This window comes from Pseudonaja textilis, chromosome 3, assembly GCF_049901715.1.
Source record: "Pseudonaja textilis isolate UNSWEBS1 chromosome 3, rPseTex1.2, whole genome shotgun sequence".
Lineage (NCBI taxonomy): Eukaryota > Metazoa > Chordata > Lepidosauria > Squamata > Elapidae > Pseudonaja > Pseudonaja textilis.
The window spans coordinates 96,296,824-96,315,476 of record NC_141992.1 but is presented as its reverse complement, the minus strand read 5'-3'; the positions used below and the strand labels follow the sequence as shown (position 1 = coordinate 96,315,476).

The window sequence follows — 18,653 nt, the reverse complement described above, 5'->3', positions numbered from 1 at the left end:
AGGGGGGACAGGTCAACAGACAATGGAATAGCTACTGCCTTACATTCTGTAGCGAGCCATCTGGAGAAACCCGGAAACTATGTCCGGATGCTTTTCGTTGACTACAGCTCGGCCTTCAATACTATCCTGCTGAGCATTCTTATTGAAAAGCTGAATGACTTGGATTTTCCCTCTTCCATTTGCGACTGGATCAAAGACTTTCTGAGAGACAAACCCCAAACAGTGAGGGCTGGGTCTGTCACATCCCCCTCCCTGAAGCTTAGCATTGGCTCCCCACAGGGCTGTGTGCTCAGTCCCTACCTGAACTTACTGTACACACATGACTGTGTATCATCTGGCCCATCCACTGTGATCATTAAGTTTGCAGATGATACTACCGTATTGGGTCTTATTGCAGGTGGAGATGAAACAATGTACAGAGGGGAGGTTCAAAAATTATCCTCATGATGCCTAGAAAACAACCTGCACCTGAACATCAGCAAGACAAAGGAGATGGTGTTAGACTTCTGGAAGAAGAGAGATGAACCTACCCCAGTTGACATCGAGTGGGGCTGTGTGGAGAGTGTTTCCTCATTTAAATTCCTGGGAGTCTACCTCAGCAAAGATCTTACCTGTAAAATCAACACGACCCAGGTGCCAGAAAGGCCCAACAGAGACTCCATTTCCTTAGGGTCTTGCAAAAGAATAAAGTGGAACAATGATTCATGACCTCTTTTTACCCGTCCACAATAGAAAGCTTCCTCACATATTGCATTACTGTGTGGTATGCTGGCTTGACAGCCACGGATAGAAAGACATTACAGAGGGTGGTGAGCACAGCACAAAACATTGTGGGTTGTTCCCTGATACCACTAGATGACATCTCTAGGGCTCACTGCCTTAGAAGAGTGAGGAAAATTCTCAGGGATGACTCACATCCCGGTCAGCACTTCTTTACTCTCCTACCATTGGGTAGGAGATATAGAAGCATAGCATATTCATACACAAACAGGCTGAAGAACAGTTTCTACCCATGGGCTGTCAGACTTCTGAATGGAAAATAACTTCATGTCAACATAGTATGATAGACTTGTGGGGGCAGCGCGTTGTGCAGCAAGTATAATAAGATTGGGACTGGATTAGGGACTTCTGCCCTCACTGTGAGTTGTGTTGGAGGTGGGTGCACGAAGGGAGGCTCAGCCAATCTCATTGTACACGTACTCTGACAATAAAGGTAATAATAAAAAATCTAAATGGGATGCCCAACATCCCTGTTTATAGCTCCTCCAGTAGTCTAACAGCAACAACTTGCAAATTGAAACTGGCAAAATAATAGTGGCTGTTCCCCTTAGAAGGTAAAATGCTCCCAATCCACCCTTAAACCCTTCTAATTCTGAGTAAGATCTAAATTCCCAGCTAAGAAAGGTCACCCACCCATTAAAAATTGCAGTGGTCAGGATCTCACACTCAGAAACAGATACATACACACACATGATGGCATGTTTGGGGCTTATTGCTAAGTTCAGAATTTAACTTCTCTTTTGGATGAGGATCAGTATGAGAAAAGGTTTTACTGTTCATTAAAAGGAAATGTTCTTTTTTCTTGTTTCTGAATGCTAGTTTGCATTCTATCCAAACTCTACTTTATTTAGTCCATGTATTTTACTTTTACTTCAGTGATCATAATTTCTCCTCTGAATGATACTATGGATTCTCCTGCAATTGAAACAAAGCAGCTCAAGCATTTATTAGTGTCTTATTCAGGGTAGTATACATCATTCCCCTTGTTAAAGTGTGGTTTTAATGGCACTGATTCTTCAGTTTGCCATGATGAGTTGTTCATAAAAAACAGTGGAATGTAGGTAAGAACTAGGAATTCATTCTGTGTTTCCTTTACCTGTTAGTCTATCGGCTCTTTGTCTATAATATCTAATCTCAGATCACATCTTCCTGTTTTTGTTTCCAGATACATAAGCATGGAATACATGCTGACTCGTCTCTTAGTAAGATATTGTTAATTAGGTGCTAGGCTTTCCCTTTCTCCACAATGTAGTTCCTTAAATAAATCTCCTTTCTGCACCTCATTTTTGCTCTCCATGGCCTCCTGCAGCACCCTGCCAGCCAAAACGGTGTGTAGGAGGTCCATGTGCATCCGCCCTGTGCCTAGTTTTTATCCTCCATGGCCTCCTGCAGTACTCTGCCAGTCAAGCGACCCATTTGGGGGCCATTTTTCATCCGTTTTCAGCCTGGTCTTAGCTCATTTTTTGGCCCATTGTCAGTTTCTATTGGGCCTGTTTTTCAGCCCGTGTTAAGCCTGGTTTTCAGGCCGGTTTCAGCCAGCAGAGTGCTGCAGGAGGCCATGGAGAGTGAAAGCATGGCACCGGTGGTACACACGGATCGTTTTAGTCATCAGAGGTACCACAGGCCGGTTGCTTGATATTTCCAGGCTGGCCCTGTGGGCTGGATTTAAGCACCCTGTGGGCCGGATTCGGCCCGTGGGCCTTGAGTTCGATATCCCCGACTAACAATGAATATGCAGCAGTTTGATATAAAACATGATGAAGCTGGAGTTGACAGAGTCCTGGATATTACTAAGGTCTTATTTATTCATAAAGAGATTCTTTTGAAGAATTCTCTTTCTCAGAAAGGCAAAGGATCATCAGAAACACACTTCACTTTCAAGCGTGGTGCATCCAGTAAAACATAGAAACTGAGTCTGAGGGGAATCATTTGGCAAGCTCAGTAAATTTGACTGAATGACCAGTAGCTGGAAAGGTAAGATGGAATGACAATGAATACAGTAGCAATTATTCAGCCATTTGGCACAGAAAGGTTCTGCAAGAAAACCCTATTAACAATAGACCACTAATTCTAAACTCTGTTTCACAGACAGGCATTGCCCTGGGAGACACAAAGTCCAAAATAAATCCAAGATGTTGATGAATTCAACAGGCAATAGAAACAGACTCCAAAGGGAGACAAAAGGCAAGTATAGTGATCATGGCAAAGTGAATCAAAGCCAACATCAATTGCACTTTTAGTTTAAAACTGGAATTCCAAGTATCCGATCTAGGGCTCAGAGAGATATTCTTCTCATGGAAAATCTCAGCTTCTCCACGGATCCTGATCAGTACTAGAAAGCACTGATCTTTACCTGTTGTTTCCTTTTCTTTAAACTTCCCTCTGAGGACATAGTGGTAAACTCTGTCTTCCATATCAAAGTCAACTGTGTTTGGATAAGATATGGAACCTCCTACTGTATCTTGGTCAGAGAAAGAAGCTGTCTCTATTTGGCTTCACTTCTTTGTGAAGTTGCCTGAAGAGCTTCCTCCAGTTCTTCATTCATCAAACAGTGATGGATTCCTGGCAATTTCATCTTTTGTCCTCCAAAGCTTCAGGTTATTCTCTGAGTGGGAATCCTCTGGAGCAATGAAACCCACCGGGTTGCACTTTTCCTCTTCCTCCTCCTCCTTCTGTTAGTCTTCCAAGATTAAATCATCTGAGTGCAACTGGAAAGAAAAAAGAAATCTTGATTTATTCTAGTTTTTTTCTGCCTCTGCTCTTCAGGCGGAAAAATGCAATTTCAAGTCTAAGCTATGTTTGATTTGAATTCTAATTAGTCTTAGGATTCTATTTGAAAATCTTTTCAATCAATGAAATCAATTCCATTCCCAAATGAGAGGATTTTCAGAAGGTGTGTGTGTGTGGGTGGGTGTGTGTGTGTGTGTGTGTGTGAGAGAGAGAGAGAGAGAGAGAGATCTGTATTCTTCTGAGAGAATCTATTTTTCTTAAGTTATATAGAGTAAACCCGTTCTTTCTGGTCCCAACTTTGTTTCTTACAAGATAGGAGAATGATGTACTCCCCCCACCCCATGGCTTTCTCCAAGGAGTACTTACTGTGTTTCCCTGAAAAATAAGATCTATCCCGAAAATAAACCCTAGTCTGATTTTTAAGCATGTGGCCAATATGAGAGGGCAGTAAAGCACTATAAAGTGGTGCTAAGTCTGTGCTATTGCTATATAAGCCCCACCCCAAAAATAAGCCCTAATGAAGGGGCATGGCCAGGAGGGAACTGAATTTGTATTTGTAAATGGCTTTCTTTTTTGCATTATGGACGCATACATAGATTTTTGAGAAATATGGAAAAGTTACTTTGCTTTTAATGGTTCTCATGATTCCTATCACACTAGAAGTCCCTCCAGTTGTCTTCCTTGGCTACCTAGGTCTGTAAAGAGGGAGATGACACTTTGGCCAGGTGGAAGCAATTTTTAATTTTAGGATGGTGCCACAGGGTGTATAAGAAGATGGAAAGCAATTTGAATGGCACTGCTGGATTTGTGAACATGTGAGCTCCTCCTCATGATTGTCATTCATTGAAGAAGAAGAAGAAGGTTGAGTGCTCTGCCCTCTCTTCTTCCAAGCTCTACCCAGGGCTCCAAGCCATATCAGCATATGGGAATAGTTATAGCAAATCCTTCCAAATTGTAGCATGCTATAACAGGTTATCACAGCAGGTGGTGACTTGGACCTGTTGTTCTCTATTCCAAGACAATCCAGAAAAGTTGGGGTTATAGAAAGAAATAGCAGCCCAGAATTCTTGAATGATTTTTTTGGCAGTGTTTATCTGCCACCTCACATAACAGTCCTATTCCTAGCTAACAAACAGTACGGTTTTCACAGCAATAGGTGTTTATTTTTCAGTCTGCAGAGATGTGTGTTTCTCTTAATACCAACCATTCCTCTGCCTTTTCTCTTTGTAGACTGCATCAGTCCATATTCTTTTAAAGCTATATTTTAGTTAGCCAAAGTCTAATTTTTGGCTCCTGAAGTAAGTCTTCTTGATGAAAATTCTCTTCTACTTCCTCCCACAGATCAAATCTCTACTCTCTTCTTCTTAATTCTTGAATTTAATAAAACATAAGATGGCTTAGGGTAGAGTTCCCTTCCAGCAAACTCTTTAATATCTGCTCTGTGGTGTCCCAAGATGGTTGGAAAAGATAATGAAAGGAAAAAGAACCAATATTCGGAAGTTGAAGACTCATATCCATCAATATAGGTCAAGAAATGACATTCTTTAATTGGTTTATTTTATAAGACTTAGCAATGCAGGCAGGTGGGGATCATGGCTTAGTTTGGACGGGGAGCAGCTTTACTTCCATCCTATACTACTGAGCCATTCTACAGCCCTGATTGTTGACTAACCACAGGATCCTTGGCAGATTTTATCAGAAGTAGAAAGTTGCAATTGCACAAGGTCCACCTGTGACATTAAGTTGATGACGCCTCCCTCAGAGTTGAGATGAGGAAGTGAGGACCCCTGCTTGTAGTGGGAGACAGGTGAGAGGGGTCTCAGCCTGAGACATTAGTGGGAGGTCACCTGGGGAGAGATATATACAGTTGGCTTACTGAGTATGTATATTGTAATTGCAGCTAATATAGTGTCCTGTTTCCCCCCTTTTACTGGTAATTTGAAAATGCATCAGAATTATAGGCTGTTTAATTGTCCCTTACAGTGGAGGCCCTGAATAGTAATCAATATACAGTGGCATTTTCTACAATTTTGGGATATTGTAGAGATAAATCACGAAAATCTGAATCCCCTAGATAAGTGGTTACTATATTATAAAGCGTAATTCAGGCAAAATGAAGCATATTTTATGTTAATAGGACGTATTAACCACATTATTATTTTCTTGGCCAGAGTACATCTTCTCCTTTGCATCTTTTAGACTTTATATTGTAGATGGCTGTATTACAAACAGAAAAATGTCCACCTGCCCTGCAGGATTTTTTTTTTGAATTTTGAATTTTAGCTTTCAGTTCTCAGGTTGTGGAGCTTAAATTTGTCACATAATTTGCTCCTTGGTTCATCTAAGCCATAGTGGTGCAGTGGTTAGAATGTAGTACTGTAGCTAATTCTGCTGACTGCAGGTTGCCAGCAGTTTGGCAGTTCGAGTCTTACCAGGCTCAAGGCTGACTCAGCCTTCCATCCTTCCAAGATCAGTAAAACTAGGACCCTGATTTTGGGGGCAATATGCTGACTCTGTAAATCACTTAGAGAGGGCTGTAAAGCACTGTAAAGTGGTATATAAGTCTAAGTGCTATTGCTATCTTAAAAATAGCAATGCTAAAGATAAATATAGAATATTGCCACTCTTTGGCTTCCCCTGATGAATACAAGCATCTGGTAAAATTTGGTTCATCACTTGAAATTATTATCTACATTTGCAGTTTCTTATGGTTACAGATGAAACTATAAGCATGCATCAGGTTTCTTGCAGTGATCCAGTTACTTGGCTTACATGTACCTCAAATCAGAAAACTAGAATGAATTTAATTTTCTGTCAAGTTACCCAACTAAGACATTGCAGAATCTGCATCTGCGCCAGTTAAGCTAATTTCTGTACATGGCTTGTAGTATTCTTCTGAAGGAAAAATCATTGGGAGACACCCCCCTCCCCCGCTTCATTCTATGCCTCGTCTTCAACAACACAAGACCCATGTTGAGAACTGGCCCAAATGACAAGTCACAGAAATGGAGGAAAAATTTAGAGGAACTTTGGAGACCCTCCTTCCCACATCACTCTTTTCTCCTCCTCCTTTGTCCATCTTCTGTGCCTCTTATATAAAAATGATTACTTGGACCTGTTTGTGCCATAATTGAAAAGGGAAGCTGAAAGACTAGCTGAAATAAGTACACTACACCCTTAAATAAGATCTTGAGTTCCAGTACACATTTAGATTATTGCCAAAAGTACAACTAGATGAAAATCACCTGTTAAACCTGCTAAACCTATTTTTTTAGCACTCTCCTCACCTTTATAGAATGTACAAGATAGGTGAAATTTAGTCTCCTCAGGAAGCCCAACTGTTGCTTTGCCCAATCCAACTATGGTCTTCTCTGACATCATTGACTTAGGACAACAAATTAGAATACTATTTTTAGTGATTAAATTCAGTTTTCTAAATTCCCTATAGAGAATTGTAGTTATAAATTAGTTTTTATTACCTTCACTGTTGTAGAAAAAGATTGCATCGCAGATGGAATTTGAGAGTAAACCAAAGACTAATTCTATCTATGTCAGGGCTGTCAAACTCCCGGCCCATGGACCAGATGCATCATGCGCTGGCCATGGCCATGCCCAGTTTAGCGAAGCAGAAAAAAATCCCGATATGTCACGTGACGATGCCGTGACGACATGAGTTTGACACCCCTGATCTATGTAATTCAGACCATTTTAAAAAGAGATTTACAATGGAAACCAGAAACTTTTCTTCTAGGATTATTAGATTAAGAAATGGAAAAAACAGAATGTAGTAATTCCATCCATGCAGGTTTCTCAACACAAGGTTGAATTATCAAAACCTTTGGGGGCACTGTTGTGCTACATAAAAACCCAGGGCTTGCTACATTTTTTTTCTTGCTGAATGGGTGACTGATGTTAACATCAGTTACCTCTCTTGACCTGGTCAAAATGTGAATGATAAATTATGTACACAAAAGCATTCTGGCTGGATATATGCACAGGAAAAATAATTGCTTAACTGTGTTTTATTGAACAAACCATAACTGGTTAGATTCACATTCAAATTAAGCCAAAATGAACAACCCATGTAAGGGCTTAGCATAGTAGATACTGTAACTATAGTTACTGCTATTCATAGATAGTGGCTGGGTTCACGTCACTAATCCTGATTTATCATATTTTGAACAAAATTGTTTTATATGCGTACTATGGATGTTTTATTATTTACATTGTTGTAAATAATAAATATGTTGTACCATGTTGTAGCAAACCATGAATGTTTTAATTCTTGCCTTTAATTCTTACATCTCCTGCCATGAGACTAAAGAAGGTGATGTCATAGATATTTAATTATTGTTCTTATTTGAAGAGGACACACTGTTGTGCAACTTGTGGCTTTGCCATCCCATTCTGGAAGTGCAGAATCTAGCACAATGGGAGCACTGGAAATCCATTGTTGTAATAACTGTGGGTGCTATTCTGTGATGTCCCTAATGTTTTCTATCTGTTTTCAAAGTCAGTGTAGAGTTCATATTGCAGGGCTCATCAGTGTGTTCTGTCAGTAGTAGCAGAGAATTGGCAGTATAATCAGCAGTAGCAGCAGCTTCTAGTTCTCTTGGCTGGATGTCACAGTGGTATAGGGTTTCTTTTACAGCGTCTTTGTGGTGCTTGATTGGTCAATAGAGAGCAAGTGGCAAGGCTTACAGCAATCATCCATTCTGATTATATGCTCCGTTCATGTTGGCTGGGCTTTGATCAAGGGCTTCATGCTGGTGGACTCTGCACCATCCAAGATCTCCAGATTGGAGACATAGGATGGAGCAGTGTGTGTGCACCTGGAATTTCTTCAATTGTTTGATGTGCTTTTGGGACAAGAGCCAAGACTCACATCCATATAGGGGTGAAGGGATAACCACGGCCCCTGTAGACTTTCAGCTTTGAGAAGATATGGATGTTGTGTTGACTGAGCACTCTAGTATGCAGCTGTCTCAGTGTCTGGCTGGCCTTGCTGATCCTGGAATCAGTGTCTTTGTCCAAAAGCACATTGCTCAAGAAGATGGTGCTTCCCAAGTATTTGAAGCTTTTGCATTTGTCAGCTGGGTGTTATCAATAGTGATTGTTGGTTCTATGGACTTGGTATTTGGCTGGTAAAGTACTTCAGACTTGTTCAGCCTGATAGTCAAGCTGAAAAGCATAGCAGCATCTGAGAATTTGTTCTGCATTTATTGTAAGTCACGTTCTTTGTGCACCAGGAGTGCACACTCATCAGGTTTCTTGAATGACTGTATGTAGGCATTTCGCCCAGGTGTTCAAGTAGCAAAGATCAAAAAGAGAGTCATCAAAAGTTCCTCAGTTGGCACCTGATGTACACTCTACATTCAGACCCTGGACAGCTTGTGACAACATGCAAATGAGAACAGATTGAATAGGAAACCATTTTTTGCACCACTGGAAATGGCAAATGCAGGTGATATATCATTCATTGTAAAGAACCTGACTTGTCATTCCATTGTGGAGTAGCTAAAACAACTTTGTGAATTTCCTCGAGCATCTATAATGTCTCAGGATGATCCAGAGACCCTCCCTGTTTACAATGTCAAATACCTTTGTTGGGTCAATGAAGACAGAGTAAAAAGTCTTGCTCTGTTCAATTCACTTCTCCTCGACTTGCCTAAGAGCAAACAGCATGTCTGCTATATTTCATTCTGACTGAAAGTCACAGTGCATCTCTGCAAAGTTTCTTTGTGACACAGTGACAAGTCTATTCAGGAGAGTGTGAGCAAAGATCTTGCAGGTAATGGACAGCAATGAGTCCATTTGTTACATCTCTGCTGTCTGATTTGCATCCCCTATTTATGAAAATAATTACAATCTCCTCTATGGATCAAATGTCTTGCATGTTTAATAATATTAAAGCATATTAAAGCAACAGCAACAGTGGGACACCACTTTCCATATTTATGACACAAAAAAACCAATAAATGTTTGTTGTATAAAAAAATAAAATTCCTTGTAGTTACAATTAGCTAAACCATTTTCAGGCTGATGTTAAAACATAAACTTGTAAAAAAAATATATATTTTTAAGCATCATATTCTGAAATGTTTATTTTGGGTTACAACTAGTAAATCTGTCATTCCATTAATACACTGTATGATGGTTGTTGTATAATGAAAACTAAAAAACAATGCACAAACTGAATTTCATTCCATTCTCCATCAGTTTGTACCTCAGTTCTACAGTAAATCAGTATATAGAAATCAGCTTGCCTTCCCTACCTAGTCCTGTCTTCCTTAAAAAGCAAACAGAGATCTTGCACAACAGCTAATTCAATCTTTGTTTGCATTCCTGAATCTTAAAAGAGCTATGGAGATTCCATGGTGATAACTGTCTCTGACTTAGGAACAATAAATCAGAACTAGTCCTTAGCCCTGTCTGGCAGGACCAATCTACTACAGAGATGACAATATTATCATTTAGATCAGATTTGATCTAGGATAAATTAAACAGAAACAAGAGAAAGGGAAATGTCCTATCATTTGGCTGCTTATGTTTATAGGTTGATAATATCAGCAGCAATATCTATTATTGATTGCTTTAAAAAACAACTAAGAATTTTGTGTGTGAAAAGCTGCCGGAGGCAGTGCAACAATAAGAAAACATTAAAAATAACCTGTCATAAATGCAATTAATGCCTAAATATCAGATAACACCTTATCACACTTCACACTTCACTATGATCAAGAATCTGGAATGCAGTTGGGAAGCTTGACTTATAATGCCTGGAATCATCAAAGGTTTAGTTTCCATATCAAGAATATCTATTGTGTGTATGTTTGTATTGGTTGAACTTAATAGTAACCAACCTAGTCACACTCTAAATAAGATCACAAAACAAGATCGTATCACTAAATTCTACCTTTATCAGTTTCCTGTAAATGTCCTGTTTGCTAAAGGACTAGCGTAATTGTTGCTGCTTGTTGCTGCTTATTTCAAAATGCCCTCTAGACTTTTTATATATCTTGCTCAAGAGCCACGCATTCTCCAATTCTTTAACTTGGAAATGCAGCTTAAGAAAATGGAAGTTGAACCTACATAATTAGGATTTGCCCTATTGTTTTTGTCATAGTTTTTTGGGGAGGTGGGTGGAAATGTGTATTTTCTTCTGGCCTAGGATTTTTAGGCATCTTTAGCAAATCAGCCTAAACCATTTTGTTTTGCAGAATAAGTTCCTCCCATATTGTTTATGAACATTAGAATTAGTTTCCTTCCCCTCTCCATAAATAGGCAAGGATGCAGACTTTCAAATATTTTTTTTTTTAGGAATTCAACTTGTAGTATAAATGCGCTTCATTTTTCTCTGACTTTTTAATATATGTTGATTAATAGCACTTAGACTTATATAATGCTTCATAGTGTTTTACAACACTCTTTAAAGCTTTCTTTTGAAAAATAGACTTTATTGATCTTTTATAGCTTTAAAAAAAGACAAAAATAAATAGAACAAGTAAAAAGTAAAAATCTCTTAAATTCGACAATTCAATAATTCAACAAACTGTGGCAATTTTCTTATGCTGCTATTTTGTGCGTTGTTTACAAATATATACAATCTATACGACTATAAACATTTAACTTATGTATTGTTTATCCTTAATTCATCAATCTTTTAATGATCTTTGTTTGATCCACTCATACCATTTTCCCCAAATTTTATAGTATTCAGTCTCCTCTTTCACTTTTAACATCGTTAGTTTGTCCATCTCAGCACGTCATTATTTTTTGAATAACCAATTCATCTGAAGGTATAGATGGGTGTTTCCAGCATTGGACCAAAGCAATTCTAGCTGCCATCAGAATATGTAATATTATATATTTTATATTTCTCCTGTATTTTTTCTTAAATATCCCCAATAAAAATAATTTCGGTTCTACTTCTTTTTGTGTTTTAGTAATCTCTTGCAACTATTTTTTTCATTTTTAGCCAATATTTTTCGGTCTCTGGACAAGACCACCACATATGGTAAAATGTACCTTTCTTCTTGCACTTCCAGCATGTCAGATTCATGTTAGGATACATCTTCGCTAATCTCGAAGGAGGCAAATACCACCTGTAAAACATCTTGTACACGTTCTTTGTATGCGGCTGATTTTGTTAACTTATAATTTCAAGTCCACATGCTTTCCCATTCTGTCAAATTTATATCATGCCCTATATTTTGGGCTCAGGCTATCATACATCCTTTTACAATCTCTTTCTTTAATTCCACCTCCAGCAGGTACTTATAAATTTTTGTAATTTTTTTTTATCTGGGCCTATTAGTATTTTATCTAATTGTTGTGGTCTTAAATATATTCCAAAGTCTTTAATATCTTTTTTAAATCTATTTTGTAGCTGAAGAAATGCCCACCAGTCAATATGTATCCCTTGTTTTTGTAGATCTTGCATTGATTTCAAATTTCCTTTGTATCTAGTACATCTTTATATTTTATCATCTTAGCTAAGTCTAAATTGTTTGGATGGATCGTAGCTTCCATCGTAGATAACCAAATTGGTATCTTCATATAGTGTTTCTTCTTGATTTTAGTCCAATTTTGTAACAGGGTGTCTCTAATTAGGTGTCTATGAAAATACTGTTGTTTCTTCATTCCTGTTTCCCACAAAAAGGTGTGCCATCTTCTTTGTAGGTCATGGCCTACTAGACTTAGTATTCTTTTATTCGTTAAATTGATCCAATCCTTCGTCCAGGTTAATGCTGTTGCATTATAATATAACTCCCAATTCAGAAGACCCAATCCTCCTCTGCTTTTTACATCCTGTAATGATTTTATCTTTATTCTAGGTTTTTTGCTTAGCTAAATAAATTTCAGTGTAATTTTATTAAGTTCATTAAAAAAAGATTTCTCTAGTCCAATAGGGATCGTTTGAAATAAATATAAAAATTTGGGTAAGATTGATATTTTAATAGCTGCTACTCTTTCTAGTAAAGATAATTGCAATTTAGCCCATAATTCCAAATCTTTTTTTGTTTGTTGTAATAATTTTTCATAATTATTCTCCTTTATAGTTTTACATTGCATGGTCAGCCATATACCTAGATATTTAATTTTCTTTATTGTTTGTAGTTATTCTACTTCTATTTGTTGTAATTTCGTTAAGTTTTTAGACAAGAGTTTCGTTTTCTATTAATTTTCAGACCTGCTATTTCCCCGTATCTTTTTAATTCGTTAATTAGCTCCTTTCCTGTTTCTATTGGATCTTCAGTAACAAAGACCATATCGTCCGTGAAAGCTTGTAATCTATATTCTTTTTTGACTTTTAATCCTTTTATTTTCGAATTTTGCCTATTTCGTCTAAGGAGGGTCTTGAGTGATAATATAAAAAGCAGAAGAGACAGTGGGCAGTCTTGTCTAACTCCTTTTCTTAGAAATAAGCTCTGGGTAATTTCACCATTCACTATAAAACAATATTTGCCTTCTGATTGGAATATATTGTTGTTATGTGCTCAAATTTTGTTCTTAAATTCATATTATAAATTTGCTGTATCATGAATTGCCAATTCAAATTATCGAATTTATTAAGTTAGTCCTATGGGTTGTTTGGTGAATCTGGCTTCCCCATTGACTTTGCTTGTCAGAGGATCACAAAAGGTGATCATGTACTCTGTAACCGGTCAGAAATATGAGTCAGTTGCTAAGCATCTGAATTTTGATCGCATGACCATGGGGATGCCGCAATGGTCTTAAGTGCGAAAAACAATAATACAGCACTTTTTTCAATGCTGTTGTAAACTTTGAATGGTCGCTAAATGAACTGTTGTAAATCAAAGACTACCTATACGGAGTCAGCCTATTGCCGCTAGTAATCTGGATCCTCATTTTACCTATTCGAAATTATGTTGTCAAATCTTGATTGTATAATTCTTAAATAATTGGTTATCATTTTTAAAATGGCCCTGGGTTAAATCATTATATGTAATGTTCCCCATAAATGTTCTCTCCTGTTGAAAAGGCTCATTGAAACAGAAGAAGTGCTTATGTGACTGGTGAATGCTTGGAAGAATGTTGTTGTTACTTGCAAAGTCATGTCCGACCCATCGTGACCCCCATGGACAATGTTCCTCCAGGCCTTCCTGTCCACTACCATCCTCCAGAGTCCATTTAAGTTCATGCCGATTGCTTCAGTGACTCCACCCAGCCACCTCATTCTCTGTTGTCCCCTTCTTCTTTTGCCCTCAATCATTCCCAGCATTAGGCTCTTCTCCAGTGAAGAGTCCTTCCTTCTCATTAGGTGGCCAAAGTTTTTTAGAGTTTCATCATCAGGATCTGGCCTTCTAAAGAGCAGTCAGGGTTGATGATCTGTAGGACTGACTCGTTTGATCACTTTGCAATCCAAGGGACTCTTCTCCAGCACCACAGTTCAAAGGCCTCAATTCTTTGGCACTCAGCCTTCCTTATTGTCCAACTTTCACAGCCGTACATTGCATAGCCTTGACTATACCATAGCCTTGACTATACACACTTTTGTTGGCAGGGTGATGTCTCTGTTTTTTTAGTATGCTGTCTAGATTTGCCATAGCTTTCCTCCCAGCAAGCGTCTTTTAATTTCTTGGCTGTAGTCCCCATCTGCAGTGATCTTGGACCCTAGGAAAATAAAATCTGTCACTAATTCCACTTGGAAGAATACATATCATCAAATCATACCTACTACAGAATCAGAAGGAACTACAGTTCCGTGATCACTTTGGTTCACTTAAAATAATTGATAGGTACCCTTTTAGGTTTAAAGCACGGGAAAAGTCAACGTTGACTTACAGTTTGAATTGTTGCATATGAAGTATGAAACTGAATTTAAGGTTTTCCCTAACTACTGTAAATATAAGCACAACTGCAGGTAATTACATGTGTTCATTTTAACTCATGATTAGCCAGACTATTCTTTTCTTCCTTTGTTTCCTTTCTCCTGTGTTGAAATAAAAATAGTTGGCTATTTGGGACAAGATCTTCAGATTCGTCTTAAAATATTGGAATAGTGGTACATAAGCGATATCCAAAATGTATGTAAATACAAAATGTATCTGGCCATATGGGTTATTTATTAATTAAATGTTTATGCTGCCTGACTCCAGTGATTTGGAGATTCACAGTTAAACACATATGGAACAATAATTTTAAAAATAAAATGACAGAAAACAAAGGACACAAACTTGACAGCAATGAATGCATAGCTATATGATCCAGAAGGGGGTTTTAATCAACCACACCAAAAACCTATATTATATGCTATAATCACTTTAGTATCACAATAATTAACTGTGATCCCAGAACCTTCAAATCTCTTGAAACTTTATATCAAATCAGAGCTAGTTTGGCATGGCGGTTAAGACATCAGGCTACCGTGTTTCTCATATAATAAGGCCGGGTCTTCTTTTTTTTTGAGCCCCGAAAAAAAGGCCATCTTTTCGGGGGTGACTTAATTCCCCCCCCTTGCATCTTCGGGTGGGCGGCGACGGCTTGGATGTTGACCTCGGCGTTGGTGGGGCACTTCGTATTGGGGTCAACGCAGGCAGCACCATATCTGAGTGTGCAACAAAAGTACTTCCTAATGACAAGCCCCCCCCCACCATTCCCCCCATTTTGCATGCTTTAATATAGGCCTTAATTTGGGGGGAGGGGCTTAATTTCATTTCATGCCTATAAAACATGCTGGGACTTGCTATTGGGGGAGGCCGTATTGTTGGAGAAACAGGGTAGAAACCGGGAGACTGTGAGTTCTAATCCGGCTTTAGGCATGAAACCTAACCTTTCTCTCTCAGCCCAGCCCACCTCACAGGGTTGTTGTGGGGAAAATAGGAGGGCTGTTAGATATCTTTGCTAATTTGAGCTACTTATAAAGTAATAAAAGTGAGTTAAAAATCTAATAAACTGTGTACTTTTAATATGCATGTAAAATAGCTTGAGCATTTACATCTCAAAAGATTGAAATGTAAGAACATGCGTTTTAAAAGATGTACCGTTGTGTGTATGTTTGAATAAATGGCAGATCATGTCATAGGAACTTTTGTCACCTGAGTATTTCTCCAAATGACTGAATTATGAATGATTTGAAATGTTTTTAGAGTACTACTGATTTATCTCAGTTTTTTCCCCAATAGGATGACTTTCACATTTAAGAAAGCATGATTAAATTACTGTACTCAGCCAAGATACTTAGAGTGTGATTCAACTATTGGCTGTTTCACCTTCAAATCTGAATGCAAGCATGAAAAGATTGGCGACTATGTACTCATGCTTTATTTATTTGTGCTAGGTAATCAAGAGCCTGTTCCTATCTAACAGAGACCGGCTAAATGTAGATAGACTTGAGGGACATGGGATTGAAGTCAAATCAACTCATATCCGAATAAACACTGGAAATCTTGTTGTGACTATTAATGCTCAGAGAGCAAATTTAATCAAAAGGATTTTTCTGCTTTAACTTCCGCCAAGTCTTAATGTGCGTATCCCTGTCCTATTGTTTCTTTTATACATACATATACATACATACATACATATATATAATTTTCCTTATATGTATCCATGTATTCATAACTATGTTTTTACTTATACCTATTATCTTGTATGTAAGCAATTGACAAATAAAAATAAATAAATAAGTTCACATCTTCCCAGAGAGCGGTTGTGTATCTCTCTTCGCCCGCCGAGACGTCCAACTATTTATTTATTTTTAGTAAAGCCGTTTATAAAACCAACGTACAGTTGAGAAATCAGAGCCGGCGGGGGTTTGCAAACGCAGCGGCGACTTGAACCCGTCCCGTCCCGTCCTGTACTTCCTAAGTTAGACCACAAACTTCAACCGCTGCTCTTTTCCTTACTTGGAAATCAAGTTTCCCGGGATTCTGCAGGATTTCCTTCCGCGTAAAAACGCGCAAGGAAGGCAAGAAGTTACTTTCCTGCAGCGCGGGGGGGCCGGGACCCAAGTCGCCCGCTGCTCTTTGCAGCGCTTCCCACAATTTGGGCTTCGCTTAGAATAAATAAATAAATAAATAAAAATACTACAGTAAAAATAAAGCAATAAATAATAAAATAAATCGACCAATTAATTAATTAATTAACCTGGCCTGGCGCGGAAAGGGCAGGAAATTGAAGGCTTTGCTGCTCTCTCTTCCTTTCTTCCCCTTGCGGGCTCTTGTTTTTTTCCCCCCCTCTCTTTGGCAAAAAGTTCCCACGCGGGAATCCTTCCCCATTCAGGACATTCCAAGAGGCGGCGGCGGCGGCGGCGGGGGTGTGGGATGAGGCCGCGCCTGGAAGGATCCCGGTCAAGCCCTTTCTTTCCCCCCCCCCCGCCCCCCAAGCTTCGCCTCCCCTCTCACCCTCCGCCTCTGCTGGAGGGCTGCGTATCCCAGCGTGCAACGCGGTGCCCCCACCCTTTAGCCAAGAGAGCGGAGGGAGGCTGCGTGCGTGTGTATGTGTGTGTGTGTGGGCGCTACGAGCTTTCTATGCAGGCTCGGTGGATGTGAGCGCTGCTGCAGAGCGAGCCGGGCCCCTCTTTCCTCGGGAGACAGCGGAGAGCAAGGGCCGGGCAGGCGGGCAGGCGGGCGGGCAGGCGGGCAGGCGAGCCGCTTTTGCGGGCTTCTGGGAGAAGGAAGGGAAAACCGCGGGGATGGACGTCCGCTTGAACCTTGGGCTGCTCTTGCTGCTGCTGATCGGGCCGTGCGGCGGCGCCATGGACGAGTGCGCGGATGAGCAGAGCGGGCGACCCCAACGCTGCATGCCCGAGTTCGTCAACGCTGCTTTTAACGCCACTGTGGTGGCCACCAACACGTGCGGCAGCCCGGCCGAGGAATACTGCGTGCAGACCGGCGTCACCGGGGTCACCAAGTCCTGCCACCTGTGCGACGCCTCCCAGCCTCACCTGCAGCACGGCGCTGCCTTCCTCACCGACTACAACAACCAGGCCGACACCACCTGGTGGCAGAGCCAGACCATGCTGGCCGGCGTCCAGTACCCCAACACCATTAATCTGACTCTCCATCTCGGTGAGTGGCACCCGCCGGGTGGGGGTCGGGGTAGACTAGAGGCTCTCGGAGGAGCCCTTCTCCTGATCCAGCCAATGTAGCTGCCGCATTGCAGGCTACCAAGGTCGGCAAGGCATCGGTATCCTTTTCTTTCTTTCTTTCTTTCTTTCTTTCTTTCTTTCTTTCTTTCTTTCTTTCTTTCTGTCTCTTTCTTTCTTTCTCTCTCTCTTGCTTTCTCTCTTTCTCTTTCTCTCTCTCTCTTTCTCTCTCTCTCTTTCTCTTTCTTTCTCTCTTTCTTTCTTTCTCTCTCTTTCTTTCTTTCTCTCTTCTCTGTCTCTCTTTCTTTCTTTCTCTGTCTCTCTTTCTTTCTTTCTTTTTTGATGTCTCGACTCTTGGATTCTGTAGCATCTTCTGGGCAGGAATTTGGGAAGGGTTAGGCCTCTGAACAGCGATCATCCTGTATGAACTCTGTTGAAGTTTTATGAAGGATTTTAGTAAGCAGATGTTGGAAGATAGTTTCCTCTTTGATCTGCGATGTGGTGGATTTCTTTTTTTCAGTGGAACAGGAAATGAAATGACTTTCTGCTCCCACTCTCTTAACTGATTTATAGTTTAGATCCCATTTGTAACTTAGGGTGACTTGGGGGAGCGGCTTCCGTTGCTTCTTGATATCTGAGCCACCAGGAAGTTGTGATGGGATTTTAAGCATGAAGTGGAAAAAAAAGAATAAATGCAGGATCTCTGTACTGCACCTTGCCCAGAGTAATATTGTGGGAAAGAGAGTCAAATAGCACAATTGGCAGTTTCTTCTAACCATGTACATTATTTCTTTTCAGTAGCCTGCCAAAATATCTTAATTTTGGAGAGGGGGTGTCTCTGCTTTTCCCAGTACAGCTGTAAAAAATGAATTTCCACAAAATAAGGGCTCTGGGTGCATTGTGTGTAGAAGTTGTTTGGCATACTTTTCGAATTACATCTGTTGAGTGAATGTCTGCACAGCATCTTTCTTGATTTCTTTATGGATTTTTTTTTTTTTTTACGAAAGGGTGATGGAAGGAAAGTCTGTGCTTGGTTGTTGCTTACTAAAACAAGGTGTGTAGAAGACAAAGAAACTTCATTTTACAAATTAGA

At 39.7% G+C, this 18,653-nt stretch overlaps 1 protein-coding gene and 1 long non-coding RNA gene across 2 annotated transcripts in view; one reads left to right on the top strand and one right to left on the bottom strand.

Annotated features, from left to right (window-relative positions):
- Nucleotides 1-10,946: 10,946 nt before the first annotated feature.
- LOC148126220 (uncharacterized) lies at nt 10,947-17,455 on the bottom strand. The gene is made up of 2 exons (XR_015742998.1): nt 16,621-17,455; nt 10,947-14,148 (listed from the first exon to the last, which is right to left on the bottom strand). It is a non-coding gene; the product is annotated as an uncharacterized LOC148126220 (long non-coding RNA).
- Nucleotides 17,168-18,653, top strand: part of LAMC1 (laminin subunit gamma 1) — a 156,947-nt gene continuing 155,461 nt past the window's right edge. The window contains exon 1 of the mRNA XM_026703271.2: nt 17,168-17,543. Within this exon, the coding sequence (XP_026559056.1) occupies nt 17,168-17,543 (376 nt within the window). The remainder of the gene's footprint in view (nt 17,544-18,653) is intronic.